The sequence below is a fragment of the Anomalospiza imberbis genome, chromosome 2 (genome assembly GCF_031753505.1).
Source record: "Anomalospiza imberbis isolate Cuckoo-Finch-1a 21T00152 chromosome 2, ASM3175350v1, whole genome shotgun sequence".
Lineage (NCBI taxonomy): Eukaryota > Metazoa > Chordata > Aves > Passeriformes > Viduidae > Anomalospiza > Anomalospiza imberbis.
The window spans coordinates 67012399-67033656 of NC_089682.1; the positions used below are offsets into that span (position 1 = coordinate 67012399).

At 35.2% G+C, this 21258-nt stretch overlaps 1 protein-coding gene across 7 annotated transcripts in view; it reads left to right on the forward strand.

The window, feature by feature from the left end:
- Positions 1-21258, forward strand: part of SLC36A4 (solute carrier family 36 member 4) — an 89102-nt gene that overhangs the window by 40762 nt on the left and 27082 nt on the right. For 5 of the 7 annotated variants that reach the window (XM_068181519.1, XM_068181522.1, XM_068181520.1 and 2 more), the window contains one exon: positions 2666-2835. In XM_068181519.1, the coding sequence (XP_068037620.1) occupies positions 2666-2835 (170 nt within the window). Of the gene's footprint in view, positions 1-2665; positions 2836-3428; positions 3623-12406; positions 12506-21258 lie in introns of those variants that run through there. The other 2 variants (XR_010996347.1, XM_068181524.1) reach the window with 2 other exon arrangements.

The following is a 21258-nucleotide window of genomic DNA, read 5'->3' on the forward strand; positions in this document are numbered from 1 at the left end:
ATGATGTGTACTACAGCGACCAATGGGAACACGGCAGGGGCGGACACGGGGCTTTGGGGCGAGTGGGACCACGAGAATGGGGTGATGGGCACGGAAACCACAGGAGTAGGCAGGGAGTGGTTACAAGAGTGACAGGGGGAAAACTCCAATGGCAGGGAGCCTGGAGCTACCCACGGTGGGGCGGGGGGAAACCCGGAAGGTGCACGAGGGTACACAGAGCCGGAAAACTAACGAAGAAAAAACCGATAATTTGAACCCAAACCCAGGATGCAACAGTTCTTAAGTTTAATTTAAATAGAGGACTACTTGTATTAAAATCCTGCTAGATTGGTGCTTTTGGATAAATGTCTTGATGCTGTTCTATTTTAGATGGTGTTTGGAAGTACATATTGTCACTCAGCATAATATATTACTTAGAATATGCTGAAAATTGACTTAGAGTAGTTTTCAGTATTTGCAGATGTAAATTATAGAAAATTCTGCTTTAGTACTTGTTAGTGTCCTGGGTTTGGGTCTCGTAAATTGATACAATAGTTTCAGTTGGAGAGGACCTTTAAAGATCATCTGTTCTCATCCCTGTGCCATGAGCAGAGAAATATTTCATAAGACCAGGCTGCTCCAAGATCCATCCAACCTGCCTGTGAACACTTCTAGGGATGGGGCATCCACAGCTTCACTATCCTCATTGTAAAAAATTTCTTCTTTGTTCTCGTTTGGGTTCTTGTCTTCTTGAGGCTGAATATGAAGGTTCTTTCCACTGTCTGTTCTTTGTTAAGATACAAGTGAGTCTTTGTGCAACAGTTCCCTTACTGTGAATCCCAAAGGTTAAAGACCATACGAACATTGGTGTATTGAAGTTCAACAAGACTTCACATGGGCCTGGTTCAAGTGAAGGCTTTGCATAATTATTGCTCTGTTTGGTCTATCTCTTCTGTTCTGCAAGTTTTCTTGCACTGCTTGCCAATGTTTCTACCCTTAAAATGAGTATAATGAAATCTAAAATGACGAATTGAAAAGGGGTTTAGCACATATGAATGATTTATATTTTTATTAAAAGGTAGCCTAAGGAGTCATCTTTTTCTGATTGGAATATAATATTAAATTACTAGTAAAATCATCTCAGTAATGTAAAAATTATTTTTTTAATTTTGAAAATTAAAAAAATAATTTTTCATAGAGCTGTAGAAAAATAGTGTAATGGAGATGCTTACTTGTGGATATTCTCAGTTCAGTCAGAGAGAAAAAGAGAAGGTTTTCTAAGCAGGCGAGAGCCTGGGAGACAGTTGGGAAAGAATGTAAATAATTCTCTAATCTATCTTGTTGTTCACATTGTTTATAGATATGTTCTGCCACTGTGCGTCATTCACTGCACACCAATGGTGTGAGATGTTTTTACTCTAAGACCCATGAAATTAATCCGCACTATGTTCTCTATAAATAGAGCGGTGCATTTGAAATAAATTAGAGTTCATTTTCTTGCCTTCGACTTAGAGTCATTTTCGTTCCCGTCCTGCTCTACAGCAACAGCTTACTAATCCTGTATTTGAATATATTGTAGAAATTACTTTTGTAAAGGCTTGGGGTAGTCTGAAGCCTGAGGAGTAGAGGTGAATTCTGGGTATCTGGTCAGCTAAAATTTAACCAGCTAAAATCTATCTAAACTGCAGGAATAAAGACAGTATTACAGAACTTTTGTTCCCTCTAAATTTCTAAAAGCTGCTCAGTGGTCAAAAAGATATGTGTCAAAAGCAGCAGCTTCTAAACTAGCTACACCATTATGTCAGCATGTAAGTTGATGCAATAGCTTTTCTGTCCATTTGAATGTGCCTTTGGAGATTCCCTGAATCCCTGTACATTGTGTACAGTAATGGTCAAACCTTTGATATAGATAATTTAAGACCTATTAATCAAAATGTATTTTTAGTTGAAGCTTATTTTTCTTTTCTTCCTCGTATCATAGAATCATAGAAAGTACGGTGGAAAAAAGCTGAGCTGTACAGATAAAATTTTTGCCATGCCGTGCCATTTGGCCTCAGGATAAGGGGCCAAAAGCGGCCCTGGCTGAATTTTATTTACTAATACAGATACAGACTGTGGTACTCGAAGAGAGAATCCTTTAAGTGACCCCTGCCAGGCTTTGAGAGATACAAAGATCAAGGTCCTATTTGTTCTTTCCCTACTCTTGCTGCTGTTTTTCATTTTCTTAGTTACGCATGTTGGCTTTGCTTCAGTTGAGCATATTTTAAAGGACTGAAGCAATGAACCAAGCCCTCACCCAAAATTTTTATAACGTCCATAGAAAGAAAATCATACAAAGAGACTCAATTTCTGTCAGTTTTCTGCAAGTAATGATAAATGCTTGTAATTAATGCAGCATGAATTAAGCATATATCTAAACCTGTTGGAGGCATGGATAGCTCTTTGTCATTTTTTTAATCAGCCACAAATAACAGTGGTATGGATGTCTGCCCTTTATTCGAAGTTTTATTCTAGTTGGCATATCTTCTGCAATTTCTTAGGCAGTTAAAATATTATATTAATGTTTGCTGGGGGAAAAAATACTTTTTCGTACATATATGTGTATCTCCTTAGGGCCATTATCAAGCTAATTTTTAATGAAAATTTGCAGCTTACATACTTACATGACTGTAAATGTTTTCAACAGGTTGTATCAGTCTGTAAAAATTCTGTACTCCTTTGGGATTTTTGTGACATACTCGATTCAGTTCTACGTCCCTGCAGAGATTCTCATTCCAGTTGTCACCTCCAGAGTGAGGCAGAAGTGGAAGTTACTCAGTGAGCTTGTGGCGAGAGCACTATTAGTCTGCTCAACCTGTAAGTATGTGTAGAACATCCATTAAAAAACTTGCTATTACATTTTGCTGGGACCTGCTTACTTAAATACATGTTCTGTTGTTTATTTTTCCAGGGAGGCTAGCAAACCTAAAATTATGTTTCAATACTTCACTACATTTTGACTTTTATGAACAAATGAAACTAATGTTGTATTTTTAACCACATTTTAGTAGGTGTGACCAATTGTTTGACAACAATATCTTTTGCTGGTAATACCCTAAAGCTGCCAACTGGAAAATAAACCTTTCTCAAATAAAATTTTTTAAGTGAGATACACATTGCTGAGATTTGTCAGCATTTACCTATGTGCTCTTCAGTACATGCTTGTCATGGAGAAATCGTTTCTGTTTTGTTGATCTGAGGATTAAGCCTAAAGGTGTGCTGGATCTGTATCCATAAAGTAGCATTGGCAAACATGGATGCCTGGTCACGGAGTTCATGAAGTGCCACTTATTTTAGGTGATAATGCTCCAAAGTAGTTTTGCATCTCTGCCTTCACTGCCTGTTACTCCTGCTGTTTTTTTTGCTTGTCACCTAATCTTCCCTCCTACTGTGTCCCTGCTTTCTCACAGCTGCTTGAGATGTACTAGTAGGAGTCAGCAGAGCTGACTGAACGGTGAGTGTGGTCTCATCCAGGAATCAATACTCCTGAAGATAATGAACTGTGGGGGAAGTTCAGCTTTGCCTTTACAGCTCCCAGCCAAAGTGCTCAATAACAGCATCCTTTTCTCAAAGACATTATTAAAAAAATTGTTTCTAGTACAAAGCTGGCTTCTTGACTTGACCATTTGTATTGAAATAAACTGTTAATATCTTAAAAACAAACAAAATTGATGAATAAGCAAAAAATATTAAACCTTGTGTTTTAGGGGAAAGTATTGATGATAGAGAAGATACTAAGTTTATTGTCTCCATTCCCTTGATGAATGCAGTAGCTAATATACTGGATGACACCTAAGGATTGTTGTAGAAGAAGACTTCAACATTCTTAAGGTCAAACCTGTTAAGAAAAACCGTTTAATGTCAGTGCAATTTAATTACTACAGTAAGCAAAGGGAAATACCATCAGTCTAATAACTTGCAGCTCTGAAAATACATCTGCCTTGTGAAACTAACAAAATAAAAAGAAAACCCAAACTTTTCTTGAATGGTGAAGTACATATCTCCTGAAGCATCATATTGCCTATGTTCTACTTCAGGTGATCAAGGCGTTAAGATTTTAAGATTGAACATAGATGAGTAGCTCTTGTAGTACTTGAGAGACATCTAGATGAAAAAGTTTCAAGGTTCAAAACACTATTTAGTGTCTCTGCAGGACACTAAAAGGTCACCAGTTAGATCTCCATGAGGCCCTCAACTTCTACTCATTCTCTGTTGCCCTTTATGTGCCCCTTATCACCTGCCCTGGTAATGATATCACAATAGATTTGAAAAGCTAAAAATGTTGTATATCCAAACTATTGCTTACAGCCAAAGGTTTCAAGGATTTTTAGGGGAAAGATAGTTCCATGTATGTGTTTGATGAGAAGAGCCAGTGGTGAACAGGCTTAAAGGCACAGTTCCCTGACCGACTTGGGAAAATTATAAATGACTTCATAATATTCAGCCATAGGTTTTTTCCTTAATTTTATTATTAACTTTTGTAATTTCTGGGTAGTCTGAAAAGGGAAAACTGGGAAACAATGTCCAAGAAAAGAAAGTAGAAAAAGAAAGGAAATTGACTATATATATGAAAAGATACATATATACAAAAGATATAGCTATATATATAAAGATGTAGCATTAAAATGCTCTGCCTTTATATCTTTGAAAAAAATATGTATAGTAAAATTGTACCTAGTGTATGCCATTACAACTTACCTGTGATATGAATGTCTAAAATGGAGCTGCTGAAGTGTTACGGATGTTACTGGGATATTTGAGGATATTAAATTGTCTGCTGCAAGGCACAAAAAAGTAACAATAAAAGTTTGTTCTTAAAGGTTTGATACTTGCCAAGCTGCTGGGTGATGTGTTATATTAACCTAATGGCATTTCAGGTTTTTCTCAAGTGGTTTCTACAACTTGTATGCCTGCAGTAGCTGTAATAGTTTTTCACCAACAATTGTGTAAGCTCCCATGCTTACATTCATCTTCATTTTTTGTTGAAACACTGGTTTTAAACAGACTTAATTTAAATAGCATCACTTTTCACTTATCTGCACTATGTCTAACTGCAGAACATGGTTCCTAAAATGATTCAGAAAGTGTTTCCTTAATAGAAATAAGTAAAAGTAAAAATCCAAAACATTTTAAATTGAATTTTAGAAATTAAATAGTTTTGATATCAGTGACGGAGTATGTTGTAATGTCTGGACCATTCAGAGGTCATACAATGATTAAAGGGAATCTGCTTGCTTGAACATAGTTCTTGAGAAGAGAAACTTCAGCTGTGTGCTAGTAGCACATTAGCTTTTTAAGAGAAGACATGAAAAATCACTTATTACTAATTCTTGTGGCTTTTGCATGACTCAAAAATTATGTAATTGTTTTATTGTTGGAGTATATGAGAAACTTCTTTTGGAAGAAGCAGACCTAGGAATCTATTTTTTTTGGTCTTTTTTTTCTGGTCTGATAAGGTTTGTTTTAAGTAAGGACTTAACTGACTGGGGATCTAACACACACCCAAAACCCATCTTTGTTGCTTAGGGCTTTTCATTACTTACTTTTTGGACACTTAGCATTGCAGGAGGATGATCACAAGAATCTTTTGCATTTTTAGATTTCCATGTTCTGCTTCCTCTGCTTTTTTCTATTTCGTTTGCAGCATCCCTTCATCTTTGCTTGGATTTCACTGTAGATGCTGTAGCAAGTAGGAAGATAACACCATACTTCAAAAATCCTGACATAAACCATTGTTTTACAACCTAGGGGAGCATCTGGTGTGCTGAGTGGAGGGGTGAGCTAAGCTTGTGCTAAAAGTCAAGCCTAGAGCTGGAGACTTGATTTGGTGGATGCTGAAAGCAGGTGGGAACTGGATGTCTAGCTAGCTAGGCAGAAATAGTATTGAAAGTTGGACTAAGCATCACTGTGGTGGGCTAAGTTAGAAATTACGAACACAAGGAGATAGAAGGAATAGGACAAGAGTCCCCATGGGATTTGGAAAATGCTAGAAGAGATATGCAGGTGCAATTTTGTGTGGGTACTGCCTTGATATTTGTGGTATTTGAATGTAAGATAACCTCAGTGCTTTGAAATATTTGTCAGGGTGAAAGTTTTATAATGTTGAAAGTATTTACCCCGATTTTACATATTTAAAACACATCACAAATATACTTAGGATCTGTGTTTGCGGCATCTACTTGGTAAAGGTTGGGCATCATGCCCAAGGTTCAGCTCTTAGCCAAGCCTGTTACATGATAGGATTGTATGTCGAGCACATTGGAATTAACTGTTGAAGTGTGAAGCTATTTTAGTCTGCTTCTGAAGGAACTGGACCTTGCTGGATGAATTTTTAAAAGATCATTTAATATTTTTATGTAGAAAGGCGTAAGTTTTATCTTCCCAGAGGTCAGCATGTCTCGGAGAGCAAGAAAAAACCCCTTTTTACCCAAATCAGTTCTCTTACGCCCTTTGCTTGAAATAAACTGCTGTTTCATCATGAGTGTTCTTTACTCTCTTGCTTACTTGGTACTGAGATCATGGTGATTCTGGGAGGGGAAAATTTGGAGAGGTTTTGTTCAGCTTAAGCAATTAATTCCTCCTGTATTAAAAGTTTTAAAATGTGCTGAGAACTTGTAGATTGAGAGATGATCTGCTAAGCTTTAGTTAGTGTTGATGCTAAACAGCATCAGACATATTAACTTCTGATGCCTCACAGTAGGAATTGTGGTAAAAAATTTAGGATGGGGCAAGACTAGAATAAAGTTTCCACTAGAATGAAAATGTAAATATCTCACTGTCAAGCAAAGGCCTCCTCATGTCTTCTGACTGAAGGACACTGAAATTAAATCTGCTTGCTGGATGTTTTGGAAGAAGTATGGGGGAAAAAAAAGTAGTATTGAGAAAATATTTTATCTGAAAATGTGGCAGCAAATCCATGAAGTAAGGGAATAAAATAGAAAGGAACAATTCTAGCATTACTTTAAATTTTAAAGGATAAGTTGTGTTTGATTTATTAAAGATAGTAGTGAAAGAATTGTTTTTTTGTGAATTGGTAAAAGCTGCTGAAGAATATCAGCAAATATAATGGAGAAAACTGGAGTTGAGCATTAATAGTATCTTTCATCCATACAAGAAGTTTAGAATATTATTCTTTTAATAGCTTAATTTAGGGCTGTGTTCCTGCAGCCACGGTTTTCCTGTTAAAAGGTAAATTAAGAAATACTGCATTTGCATGTGGATGTGAAGATATCACTTGAATTGTCAGCTGTTTTGATTATTACCTTGAAATGAAAGAAATTTAATTGAAGGGCTGATCCAGCTGAGCATGAACGGAATTGTTACTGAGCTGCTTGCCATTAAGTCTTGAGCTTAGTGTGTAATTTTACCAAGAGGAGAATAAATGAATTATTCAGTTGAGCTTATCAGTTACGTTTTCTAAATATTTCCCTATTTGAACTGTACCAGGTTTTAGGAAGGAACAGTGCTTCATACTGAACAATTAGACACAAGATAAAATTATGTTTACCAGATGTCTTACACTGTTTATTGACATTGTCCCAATAAAATACTTGTTTAGAGTAGCTGCAGGAGAGGTAACATGAAGGAGTTTTAAGATCGAATAATGCATACTCTTAGGATGAAGTAATAATCATTTATATAGAAGAGGCTTATGTATCAGTTATTAGACACAGCTTTTTTTTTTTTTTTTAATAAGAGCTTGTTAATTTCAGAGAGTAATATTAATGATAGAAAAGTGGAATAGTTAAATTAGTGATTTAGGAAAATTCCAGATGGGATATAAAATATTAGTGTGGACTGCTAACAGGTCCATCAAAGTGGGCTTTAAAATAAAGTAATTGTGAATTGTCAAAGGAATAAAATCAAATATTTGATTAATTCAGTTAATTTTTCCCCACTGTGTATTGGGGTTTTATCTGGGGCTTTTTTGGATATGGGGAGCTGTGAGCATAATTATTGCTTCCAAGTAGAAGATCCTGTACTGTGGTTTTAAGTTGAGAGATGATCATTGAGTGGTTTTTTGACATACGCTTGGGCATGAGAAATAAATATGTGAAATCAGGTATTTTCAACCTTTTTGAGTATCTTTGCAAGAAGAATAAAGCTCTTAATTTCAGGGTTAATACATCCTGATTACGAGTCCTTTCTATTGATGCTCTGTTATGAATTGCCTTATGAGTTGCTGTTGGTGTGGGCATCAATTTATGGAAGTATAGTAAATTGCATTCTTTTTAACAGTGCAAACATTAAAATCTTTTTTTACTCAACTTTAATATATGGATACCAGATATCTGTGGTTTATGATTAATGGGAAAATGTTACAGCTTATTTGAATAAGCCATAGAAGTATTTCTTATTGCTTATTGTTCTAGAGACATTAATGTCTGAATACATTTTCCAAATAGAGCTGTAGGGACTCCCACAGTCGTCTAATGTTAGTATTCATCGTTGCAAAATTTTATGTTTTAAAAGCCATATATAGGAAGTTCAGGTTGTAAAGTAAATTCCTGAAAAGCTAAAACAAGTCCTGCTTTATCTGTTTGGGGCTTTTTTTATTATTTTGATGTATGTTGGAGTTCTTCTGTTCAGGTGTTAGTTAGGATTCTGAATGAATTTTGATTTTGTACTTCAGATTTTGGTGTACAGTTCTTTTCCAGAAATATTTTATGGGAAAAAAAGAAAAGTATGAGCTTGAATATTGAGCAGTAGATATATTCAAGAACTGTCTGGACACAGTCTTGTGCCATGGGCTCTGGGATGGCCCTGCTTGAGTGGGGAGGTTGGACCAGATGACCCACTGTGGTCCTTTCCAACCTTACTCATTCTGTGACTCTGTGATTCTATGATTTGTGATTGAGGGGAAATGGAAAATTTTGAAAGATTTTTAATAAGAAAATTAGAAAATAATTTAGGGCTTATCATGAAATTTGCTTGATTTTTTTTCTGCGACATTTGTTCCATAATTTGCAAAACAAATAAAGAACACATAGTTTAGTAATTCATTAATGTATTCTGAAGCAGTTGATCGTATTCTGGACCAATAATTATTTTAATTCTTAAATTATTTGCATTAACTTTTTAATTATTAATATTTCTAAAAAACAGTTTATGATTCCTTTTTGAAGTCTCCTTTGTAAATTGTATTCACTCATGGTGAAGTGGAAATAGAAGATTCCTAATACTATTTACAGTGTAAACCGACCTGTCAGTCACTGCTCTAGAGATTTGAGGTCATGCCTGGCATAAATTGCAAAGTGCTCCATGCATTAAGACTTGTCTTATTTAGCCTGGAGAACTCTATTGTCTGCACCTCTACAGCTGCAGTGGTTATCCAAGCTAGACTCCTTGGAAGGAAGAGAGAGGAGCAGGTACTTGGAAGGGCACAATCTGTCTGATCTGAATTACATATTTTCTTCTGGACTAGTTGAACTGGACCACAGAAGTGCTTATTCCCTTCTTTGGCATATTTGAAGGAATATAGGTGAGAAATATATCCAGCATTTGGTATGATGAATTCTTCTCAGGAAGAGTAAGAAGTGATGCTGAATATCATGCTCAGTTGCCTGCAGTTAGAACCCATTTTCCCTTTCTAACAATAATTTTAAAACTAATCAAGCCTGCTTTTATTTTTTAGTTCCACTCTATATCTTCCATCTGTGTGCTTACAAATATACTGAAGTGGTGATGTGAAAATTCTTTGTCCAAATAACAGAAGTATCTATATATATTCTCTAGCTCATAGAAAGTGAAGTTTATTTGTAATATTTCAATAATTCTTGAATTTGTATTTCTCCATTATTTTAGCCCAATATATTTCTATGCATGAACTGACTTAGAAGAGAAGGTCATTTATCAGGTTTCTTCTTAAATGTCATACACAAGCCAGTGATTTTCTGTCATGCTTATTGAGTGGAGCAGCTATTTTTGTATGTACCCCTTATGCATTTTACATCTATTTTGTGCTTCATAGACTTGAAATTTCTTTTAAGACCCAGAGTTTCCTAAGGGGAAAGTAAAGGATTCAGCAGATGGAAAAACATCAGTTTCTTAGTGCATGGTTAAGAGGAAATAGATAACAGTGCTTGGTATTTTAAAAATCTCCCCATTTTTTCCTGGGATATTGGCATATGTCTTCCTTCCTCTCTTTTGATGTGTAGCAACGCAGAACTGAAAAGTATATTGAGTTCATGGACATACCAAAAGTAATAATAGCATGTCGTGCTTTGCTTAGTTGGTTAATCTGAATTGAGTAGTGTTGAATAATAATCTGTACATTTTCACTTGATAAGGTCCCTCTGTATCATTGTGATAATGAGCAACATTAATTTACTGCTACAGAAACTTTAGGGAACCTGTAGCACACCTGTAGCATTCACTTTTTAATACTTTTGTTTTCAACATCATGTTCAAAGATTCAGTAGTTTGTTCCTTCCTGTGGTATCCTGCAAACCTTATTCTATCTAGATTTTTTTATAAACCTGGAAGTTTTTGTAGAGCTGACTTGCACTGTGGCCCCAGACCTATGTCCTGGCACAAACAGAAAAGCTGTTTTCTAGAGTTTAGGGGATGAGGGGAGAAAGAGGAATACTTTTACAATATATTTTTATGATATGTGAGTCAAATTAATATCTTAATGCTTACAGATGTAGACTATCTTCTCTCTTGTCTTTGGTTTTCTTTATACCACCACAGCACATAATTCCATATTCTTCATCATGCTAACTCTAGCATTCAATCAGAAAAGAGCAGATTGGCTTCACTGATCAGCACAACCCCCCTCTTCTCTGTTTAACTATTTTGTGTATTTTTTCCTTCAGCAAGCAATGGAACATACTGTGTTTTGACTTGCAGCAATGCTCACTGATAAAACTCTTCTGTTGTCACAATAATGTTGTTTTGATGTCAAAAACTCTATGTCTTGTTCTTTGAGGTTGAATGATGTTCTTATTTAACATGTGGTATTGTGGTAAGGTTATCTCAACTATAGTTCTTCCTTCAGTAAAAGATACCTTGAATCGTGTTTCTGTCCTACTAAACTGGTGTGAACCTCTTTACTGAAGACTCCTTGGTTCAAAGTCAGATCTCCAAAGGAATGAGGTGTATACAATTATTCCATCAACATCTCCCCCCAGAAGTGCCTCTGTCTTTGCTGGAATAAGATCAGATGCCATATTTTTGTTCTTACTGCTTTTTTATTCCCCTCACTAGTACCTTACCATAATCTTGCTGGTTGCATTTTCTGTGACCTTGCAGATTTCAACCTCCCATTTCTGCTCTTTTTGTAAAGCCTCTCACTCTCGTATTTTGTGTTTATCCACTACTTATTCAGTAACCATAAACTTTATATTTTGTAACTTTGCTGCATTTATTTTTCCATTTTTATTTCTATGCCTTTCCCTTTCTTTTATGTTTTAATTGTTGGACATAATTCATCTGTGATATCAGACAAGAAGCCAGAGGATTATTAGTATAAATGCATCAAATGAGCCATTATTATTATGTGACAAGTTATCAACTTGACACGATGTATTCCAGATCTAAAGTCTAAGTGGTGAAGGAAGCTTTTATGTGGTTTATGCAATTATGTGGTTCATGTTTACTTTAATTATCCTTATTTGATAGCTACACACTATATATCTTGCTGGAAGGCAAAATTATTGCAAATGCTTGCTGCAAAGTGCACCACTGAGGATATGGCAGGAATTTAATTTTAAGACCTGGTACTTAAGCATATAGACTAGGCTGGAATAATTTACTGTTCAGTTAAATGTACATTCTAAGTGTATGTGGAGTGTGATTTAACATTTTGATCCTGTTTCATGGTGGCCATCTAGAAGTTACTTACTTTGTGGAAGTGTCCAGTAGAATTAGGATGCAGCTCAGAGACATGAATGACTTTTGATTACAGAAGCACAGATTCTAGATTTATTACTTTTAGGAAAAAGGGGTAGTAATTTTGGACTTCACTGCATTAATTAAAGTCCTGTCTGTTCAGTTAGCTAATTTTTAACAAATTCAAAATAATGTTTAATGAGCTAGAAAGAAATTGCAAGGCAGCTAGCTGAGGTTAAGAAAAGGTTAAAGTATCATGAATGAAAACTAAAATTATTCATTTTTGTGGCTGTGTTGAGCTGGAAATCTAAGATATAATTCTTATTCATCTTTGTGCCAAATAAACTGTGGAGTAGTGATAAATTAACCTGCCTTCCTAGGATATGAGAATCTGCTGTGGAATTAGGAGAAACTATGAATTATTTGGCAGTGTTAACATTTATTCAGTAGGAGAAAAGTAACCAGAATCCTTTATGTTTTGGGTTATCCCAGGTACATTTCCATGAATCACTGCTTTAGAAACGACTCTATATATACTTTTTTTAATTGCTGAAAGGAACTACTGTCCCATGTAGCTCTGATGGTGTCTACTTCAAAGCAGAGAAGAGTACCTGAAGTGTTGGGCATATCCATCTTGATTGTAAAGATGAATCCAGTAGGTCACTATCCTTGCTCTTTAATCTGTGTATTTAAAATATGCTTTTTTTTTCTGTGTTGCATTTATCAAGCTGGAGCTTTTAGGTATCATTCTTTTGTTTGCTTGTTTTAAGGATCCTTTCTCACACATATTTTGTTCCATGTTACTACAAGCAGGCCATAATAAAGTTGCAGTTGGTGTACTCTTTCATAAACTAATAAGACTGATGTTAGGAGGCATTTTCCAATACTTCATGTTTAAGATAATTTTTTTAATGCTAACATTCATACAATCTCTTTCACATTTGTTTAGGTTAGAAGGGACCTTAAGGATCATTCAGTTCCAACCTCCCAGCAATGAGCAGGGATACCTTACACTAGACCAGGTTGCTCAAAGTCGTGTCCAGCCTGACCTTGAACACTTTCAGAGATGGGGCATTCACAGCTTCTCTGGGCAACTTCTTCCACTACTTCACTATGCTCTTGAAGAATTTCTTCCTAATATCTGATCTAAATCTACCTGGTTTAGTTGAAAACCATTACCACTTGTTCTATCACTTCAGACACTTGAGAAAAGTCCCTGACCAGCTTTCTTGTAAGCCCCTTTTAGGTACTGGAAGGTACTATATCTCTCTTCTCTTATCCATCAAGGGAAAAGTAGTTTAAATTGTGCTTACAGTAGTGCTGAGCTTAGAAATACACATTAAAATTTGGGAAGGTATCTTGGACTCATTGTCCAGAGATTTCTGAAGCCATGAACTCAGTTTCCACTGGCAACCAAAAGGACAGTGAACTAGTCAGAAAGCAAGACAAAGGGCATAGTTTTGCTGCCATATAATCTTGTATTTTGACAAAGACCTCCTGGGGTGAGAGAGAGTACGTGGAGGAAAAGAAGTGTTCTTTGACTTCAGCCCACATTCAGCTCTGGGGGAGTCAGTTTTTTTATTAACACATGCTGGTAAATATATATGTCTTTAAAAGCCATTCCTTGCCAAAAGAAAAAAAATCTGATACTTCCACGTAAAAATAAATAATACAGTAGCTACTTTCCCATGTTACTCTTACAGTTTTCATTGGCAATTATCAGAGGAGTAAGAAGATAACTTATTATTTTCATTTACTTTTTCATTCTATGCATAGTTGTTGTGTTTTGTTTTTTCATCAGTAGTTGGTTGAACCCCAAGGAAAAGAGCAACTTAGTTATTAAATGTTGCATATGCATAACATAGAGTGCTCTGCTCTTGCCATGAGGGAGCTGGAATGACAATAATCACAATAAAAATAAACACACATATTGTTGTGAGCAATTGTTTTAGCTCAAATAACTGTCATTCTATATAACATAAAATTACAGGGGATAAGCACAATAGAAATAATGGCTATGATTAAATACAAAAAAAAAAGTGCTTGATAGCAAAATATAAGGCAAGAATATAGTATTACTGATTCAGTTACCAAAGTGCAGGGTAATATTTTAAATTCATCAGAGATAATCAGTCTTCAACTAGTTTGCAGCAAAGGACTGTGTATAATAAAAACCATGAGAAGTTTTCTCAAAAGAATCTTGGGTCCTGTGGTTCTTGATTTTCTAACTTAAATCTAAAAGCCATGAATGTAGAGCAAGTTCATGGAGCAAGTTCAAAATAAATTCTCAGTGCTGAATATTGCCCCTCTCACTTGCCAGCACATGGAACATAATAAGAAGTTACATCCTTAGGCAGTCAAGGTTTTATTTCTGCTTGTTGTTGAAGGTTCTTTCTTAGATAAAAGGGAACAAAGTGAGATTATGACTTTTTTTGTAACTTCCTTATTCAGCTCTGTCACATGGAAGAGCTACACTTTGCAAATAAGATCCTAGAAAAACTGGTATGGTTATTTTCAGACTAGTTCATCTAAAGCTGGTTTTCTGTGTGTTGTGTTTGCAAACACTAGACATGCTGAACCTCCTTTGAAGCTTTAGAGAAGATTGGAGAAGAAGTTTCAGTGTAGGATATCATTATTTGCTGTTCTGTGTTTTGGAAAGGCTTAGCATTTCCATAAAGCTGCCTGCTGGTTTATGTACAGCTATAAAGTTATCCCACGAGCTGAGAATCAAAATAATTTTTTCTAGTAATATCACAGGAAAAACATTGCAAAATGCATTATGCAACAAAATGGACCATTATGTATATTCAGATATATGCCTGTGTATGTCTTAATGCAGACCACAAAACATTAGAGAGAAAATTTATGAGGCAGACCCTAACCACTCTGGTATAAAGTCAGGTTCATTGGATGTCACACAGCAGTAAAGAGTAGGTAAGCATTCCTTATACTATAGGCTATAATGTATGGAGTAAGACTAGAATCACTGAAATAATAGCTGGGATCAAAAAATATGTATAATAGCTAAAATCCTAGTTAGCCTTTTTCTCTGAGTTCTGGTGAGTTGCACAGCAGCTTTTCAGGCACTAAAGCACCAAGGCACTTTCTGCATTTCTCTTCCAGTAAATGTCTTTCTCCTACCTGCAGGCCACTTTCCTGTGACCTTTTAAAATATCTATTGTATTTGTATCAATAAATTTCAAGAAAACCACTTGCTGGATGCCTCTAATGATATTTTTATCTGACATTGGAGAATTTGGATGGTGCATGTACTAATATTATGTATATACAAAAGAGAAAAAAATTGAAATTAGATAATAGGGAGTAAAGACATCAAACATATTTGAAGTCCTGAAGAAAACCCCATGTAATTTCAGTTTCATCACTGTCATCTGAAGGAGTGACCCATAGCTTTTCTTTTTTTTCAATCAAATGCAATTTAGCATACCTCTCTCCTTCCACAAACTTCTCATACTTGAAAATGGTACAGCATGAATGGATATAGGGCAGTGGGTACTGGACTGGACAGTACAAGTTAAAGAAAAAATCGTAAATAGTAAAATACTGGCACAGATAAGTTAATACTGTATTTTACTAACTAAGGGGATTGTAGCTTAGTCAGTTCATTGAGAAATTCCAAGCTGTTGGGCATGTAGGTGATGCAGGAAATATTATGAGGAAAATTGGCAGAGAAGTTTATGTTCTGCTTCTTTAGTCTTCACAATTCAGAGTGCAGCTCTGCTGCAAGCCAGTGGCTGGTGACAGCTTCTGCAAAGGTGGTGTATGAAGTTAAAGTGAAATTCTAAAATTTACTTTAAAAAATCTACAAGTAACAGAATCCTGATACTTATGCTTATGGACAGAGTTCATAAAATACGTTCCTTGGTGCTGTCAATTCCTTGTCTGAATCAGGAAAGTCATGATACCATGTTTCTCCTGATGCACTTCAGGTAGCTATGAAATTAGAGGAACTTGAAGAGGCTTTATAGAAGCCAGTGGTTGACAGTGTGACCAAAGAGGGAGAGTGCATATTTTAGAGAGTTGGATAATGCACAAGACATCAGTAATTGCTTAAAGAACCACTTCACTCTTCTTTGTTTGTGAAAGCATAAATTCTGCGTGGGATACTGAACATTAGGAAAGTATTACCTGGGTTTTGATGCAATTCATGGGAAATGAAAATATAAGAATTATCTATTGCTGTTCTTCTTCTGCAGGAAAACACCTGCTCTTTTAAAATAAGCTTTTATATTTTGTTGTCCTCTATTTGGAATTCTTGCTGTGATCATCAGTATTGCCTGGGCTATTTAAAATTTCAACTGGCTACTTGTATGTGTTGAGAGGGCCTGAGAGAGATTGTGCTTGTATGTCCTTTCAAGGTCTCTTTTTATTATTAATTTCCTAGTTTCTTTTGCCATTTTCTCATCACAAAGTTCATTTGTTTGGAATCCCTACACTGTGCAGCAGTATTAAATATTTAATTTCTTTCATGTGCATAGAACCATGGAAAATTGGAGTTTCACAGAAATGAAATAGTTTCCTAAGGTAAAATTTCAGTTTCACAATATAAAAAATATATATTTTTTAAATCCTCTGTAATAAATCCTGTTAAGATATAGCATAGGAAAAAGTAATTTTGAAGGCGAAGGACTTTTATTATTTATAAGGATTTCACTTGCAGAAATATTAACTGAATTATTGGTAATAATAGTGCATTTTGAGAGCATGAGAATTTATAAAACCGGACATAATTCTCACCTTTTTATAGCTGAATAATTCTTCCAACCTTAGTATCAGTAAGTTTACAAAAGAAAACTTAACTATTTTTTGCTTTTCTGCATTTTGATAGAAATTCTTCTGTGCTGATTTACTCCTGCATTGGAGTACTTTTGAGCATGGTGTACTGTTTAAATTTTGGAGCGAAGGAATTGATTAGAGTGTTTAAGCTTTTATTTATAAATGAACGTGAACTTTTTGCGGTCGGTAACTTTATTATCTAGTTAGTGACTTTTTGAACCCCGAAGTTGCACTAGAATCTTGAAACTTGTTCAAAGACTAGTGAGTTATTTAAAATGTAATTTAGTTTGACCTTAAATTGATATAGTATGTACAATGAAGTAATTTACTACAGCTCATGATTTAGAATTGAGTTTCTTAAACAGCAGCTTTTTAAAATAACAGTGTTGGGTAATTGAGTATATAATTGTAGTTCCCTTCATTTCATAATTCCATAGGCTTTTCAGAAGGTTGCAATTTTGTTTTCATCACAGCTTTTTTAATCAGTATAGAACAGTAATGGTGCAAACTATGATGTAAAGGAGCAAGATATTATTTGCTCTCCAGTGGTGGGTGCTGGTGTTGGCTGCAGAGCTGCAGAGTAGGTGATATGTCTGCCTGACCTCTAACTCAGTGAAGAGGCATGATGGCAAAGCTTAAAACAATCCACTGAGGATCTGGGAGTTTCTGGAGCTCATGCAGGAAAGGCATGTTTTACAGGGCGGGGTTAAACAAAGTAGGGCCAAACAGCTGAATGGCAGGGAAATATGATACCATCATTTTTTCCTGGAGACCCATTGCCTCCAGGAATGAGAGAGTACTGATGGTGCTGGAAATGTTTCTTTCTGATCCCAAGGAAGTTCCAATCAACAACATTCACAGATGGAGAGACTAGAGCAGTTTGATATAGCTAGTAGTGGTTTATGTGGTAAGCTGGTCAATGCATGCACTGATTATCTCAGATGGATTTAGCTTCTTTCTTTACAGGTTCAAATCTTTCGTTCTGAACAAAAATTGACTGTTGTGTGTGCTTCTACATTCCAAAATTTAATTGCATTGTCTCCTGTGTTTATTTGGAAATTAAGAGACAAATTGCACAATCTGTTTCAATGTTGTACTTACGCTTTTGGGAATAAACAAATTCAGACCTTTAATTTTACAACTGTATATCTCATTTAGAAGTGTAGCAGCCAGGATCTGAGATTTCCATAAGTAGGAAACAAATATTCTACAATAGTGTAAATAGTGGGTAAACTTCTGTGATCTTTTCCAATAACTTGTTTTACAGATACAGGCAATAGCTTCTCATCCTTCTAAGAGGCAGCAGAGAAATCAAAACCAAGCAAAACTTTTCCCTTTAACAGGCATTTGAATTGATTTTTCAATTGTTAATGTTGGGAATGTGATTGGATTTCCTTTCCAAAGCATTTAAAGCAGAGGTTTTCTGCTATCAGAGTCATCAAGTCCCATCCATTCCAGGATTTTCGTAGGCTATGTGTGGTGGTTTTCAACCAGGATTTTGAAATGTCAAGCACTTCAGTAGTGTTGTACTAAAGACACTCCATGTACTTCTAGGGAATGACTCCCAACCGTTATGGTCCTTCACAGTATTGTTTGCATCTCCATCTTTTTAGTGTGGGGATTTGCTCTCCCCTGAAGTTTGTCTGTAGGGGTACTCCTACAATCTAGGACATGGGAGAATATTTTTTTTTAATGACAAGGAGATAATTTTTTTGTAAAAAGTATATTTCAATATAAAATGCAGAGCCCTGTTAAAGACAGTGCCTTCACAACACAGAAAGAAGGCAGAGACCCCAGTCAAGACCAGGCTAACACTGCACATTGCTGGGAGTGGAAGATATGCTGCAGCATCTCAATTAAGTCTAGTTTAATTACTCTGCTATAATCAGGTAGTAATTCTGTCTTATGGACCAAATTGCAATTATTTCTCCATTTCCATTTCATTCCAGTGACCTTCATGTGAGAAAGCTGAAAACTATAATGTAATTGTAGGGATTTTTCTGTTCTATAAATGCTGATGCTTATCAATCAATATGTAGTAAAAAAACCCCTTAAATAACTGAAAATTTTAATTAGATGTTTAGTTAAAAAAAAAAATCTTCCTAGCCATTGACCCAATCCCAAGCCAATGAATTGAGTGAAGTGTTTAGGACTGAGCCTTCATGTGTGTGGTTTTTATAGATCCTGAAGGATAAGATGCATGAATCAATCTGAGATCTGTAGCAGTTTCCTGCAAACAAATGGGAAAATATGAATCCTTATTTTAGAGAAGTGAAAGACATTCATGGTTATAAAGGGAGAAGAGTCATAGTGTATGTGAGATGCTGTGTCAGGAAGAAAAATATTTAACAGCTACAAGAGAAAGTGTGGAAGTGGATTAGTACAAATTACAAAATGCTGTTGATGAGTATCAAATAATCAGATAGTTTCTTCTGAAATTGGCAGTATTGTAACTTTGTTAAAGAAACATACAGTGTATTAAGACTGAAGATCTATGAGCAACATCTTCTTTATTGCGATTCAAGAACAGAGCACATAAGAATACATATGTTTGACTAAAATTTCAAATACAACTTTTTCCTAAGTTTGTTTGGGTTTTTTTACACAGAATTTTGCTATGGGCTAAGACAGAACACATTATACAGATGTAAGGTTTTATTAATAAAGCCTAATATTATATGAGTATAATTCAAGTACAATGCAGTTGTTAGTAGTCCAGTTACAATGACACTAACATTCATAGCCCAAATGAATTATGATAGAAAAGCTATATGCGATGTGAATTTGCTGTACAGAATGGAAGGTCGCTCAGTGGATACATGGACTTAATAGATTGTTAGCATGTACTGTAGTCTCAGAACTAAGCTAGAAAAAGTAAGGGAAAAGTCAAGTTTGACTGTTTGATGACTAAAGAATTGTTCTCACAGTTAAAACAAGCTAAAATCAGCTCAGGCTATTTCAAGTCCAGAAAAATCCAGAGACCCTGTGCTCTGAGAGTGTACAAACCCTGTGGACTTTTTCTGATTGTAGCAAAATAATATTTAATGGCTTACATGTTTAATTAAGTTGCATTTTAAAATATTGCTATGGATGCTGACAAATTGCATGCAAAACTGTTGGAAAATTTTACTTGAAATATATCAGATCTCTTAAAGACTATATACTCTATTTACAACATAATTCTGTACTAAGTTTTTGTAGCAAAAGAATCTTACCTTTGCTTAGATAAAAAACCTTCATTCTGTCAGTTCCCAACTTGTAAAATGTTCTCCTATGTCCTCATATTACAATGTGCTGTTGGTATATGATGTATTCATGGAAGAACTGAATATTACATCCTATTGTTACAAACCAGATGTTAAATTTGAGGCTTCATCAACGTTAAATCTCATTTTCTTTTTATTTTTTTTTCAATGTGGACAAAAGGTTTTTTTCTGTTTGTCTTTGATCTACATCAACAGCATCTTTTCTCCCTGGAATAGCAATGCTAGTTTGTATGTTTTTGTCTTGTGGAGCTGTAAAACATGGTACTTACACTGTCTGCATTGTGCCTTATCTTCTCTGTAGAGGATAGCCACTGAGCTTGTGATGAGTATACATACTAGGATAATTAGATGTTCCTTTGTTACCATCTTATGTTCTTGCCACCTACTTGCTTGTCCAAGTGCTCTCAAGAGATGCCCTAATCATTAGGTACTTTGGCGTTCTGGGGAATCAGTGCCATTTATCACATAGTGACTCATTTCAAATACTTTGGTTTTGCATGGTGTTTGCACAATGCAGTTAATGACCTCGGAAGGTCCAGGCTCTAGAGAAAAAGAAACACTCTTTGGTCATTTAAAAAGAATCTCAGTATCAAGATAATTAGACACAGGGTATCTAGGACAGTATAAAATACAGACTTCTATGTTGTTAAAAATGCTGGTATTCACAGTGCCTGTCTTTGAGAATTGCGCATAATTTACAATCATACAAGCTTGGAAAGTCTTCTAGTCCTTCTTGTGTGGTGTAAAATCCATTATATTAATAGATTAAATTGCTTCACTCTGTTTATTTTGTAAGTACCCAAAAATCAGATTAGTGAAAATATGCAATCACTTAAACCTTCATTAGCTATATTGTCACACTGAAAAAGGTAAATGCTTTTATTACCAAGTTCATGCAAGTACTTACTCAGTTTAGACTTTATGAAGTCAACCTTTATTGTGTCTTACTTTATGCTCAGTATTGCCATTTAAATTAGTCATGTCCTTCTAATCTGTCCATGCAACTCTATGTCCTTTATGCGGTCAAATTTTATTTATTTATACATTTTATCAGCTTCAAATAAAAACATATAATAACATATTTATGTTTTTATTTGAAGCTGATACAGGTTTCTTTTACTTTTGAAAAATACTGAACTTTTGAATTGTTCATATATTAATTTGTGCATACAGTATGTGTGTTATTTTATTCACCTTTCCAGGCATAACTTCCAATAACAAAAAACCAACCAAAGAAACCTGGGAAAAATAGATAAATATCACATGTATATAGGCAGTTCCATTATACAAATAAAAAACAAAATAGTCTTTTCATGAAAACATGAAAGCAAATCTAGAGTCATAG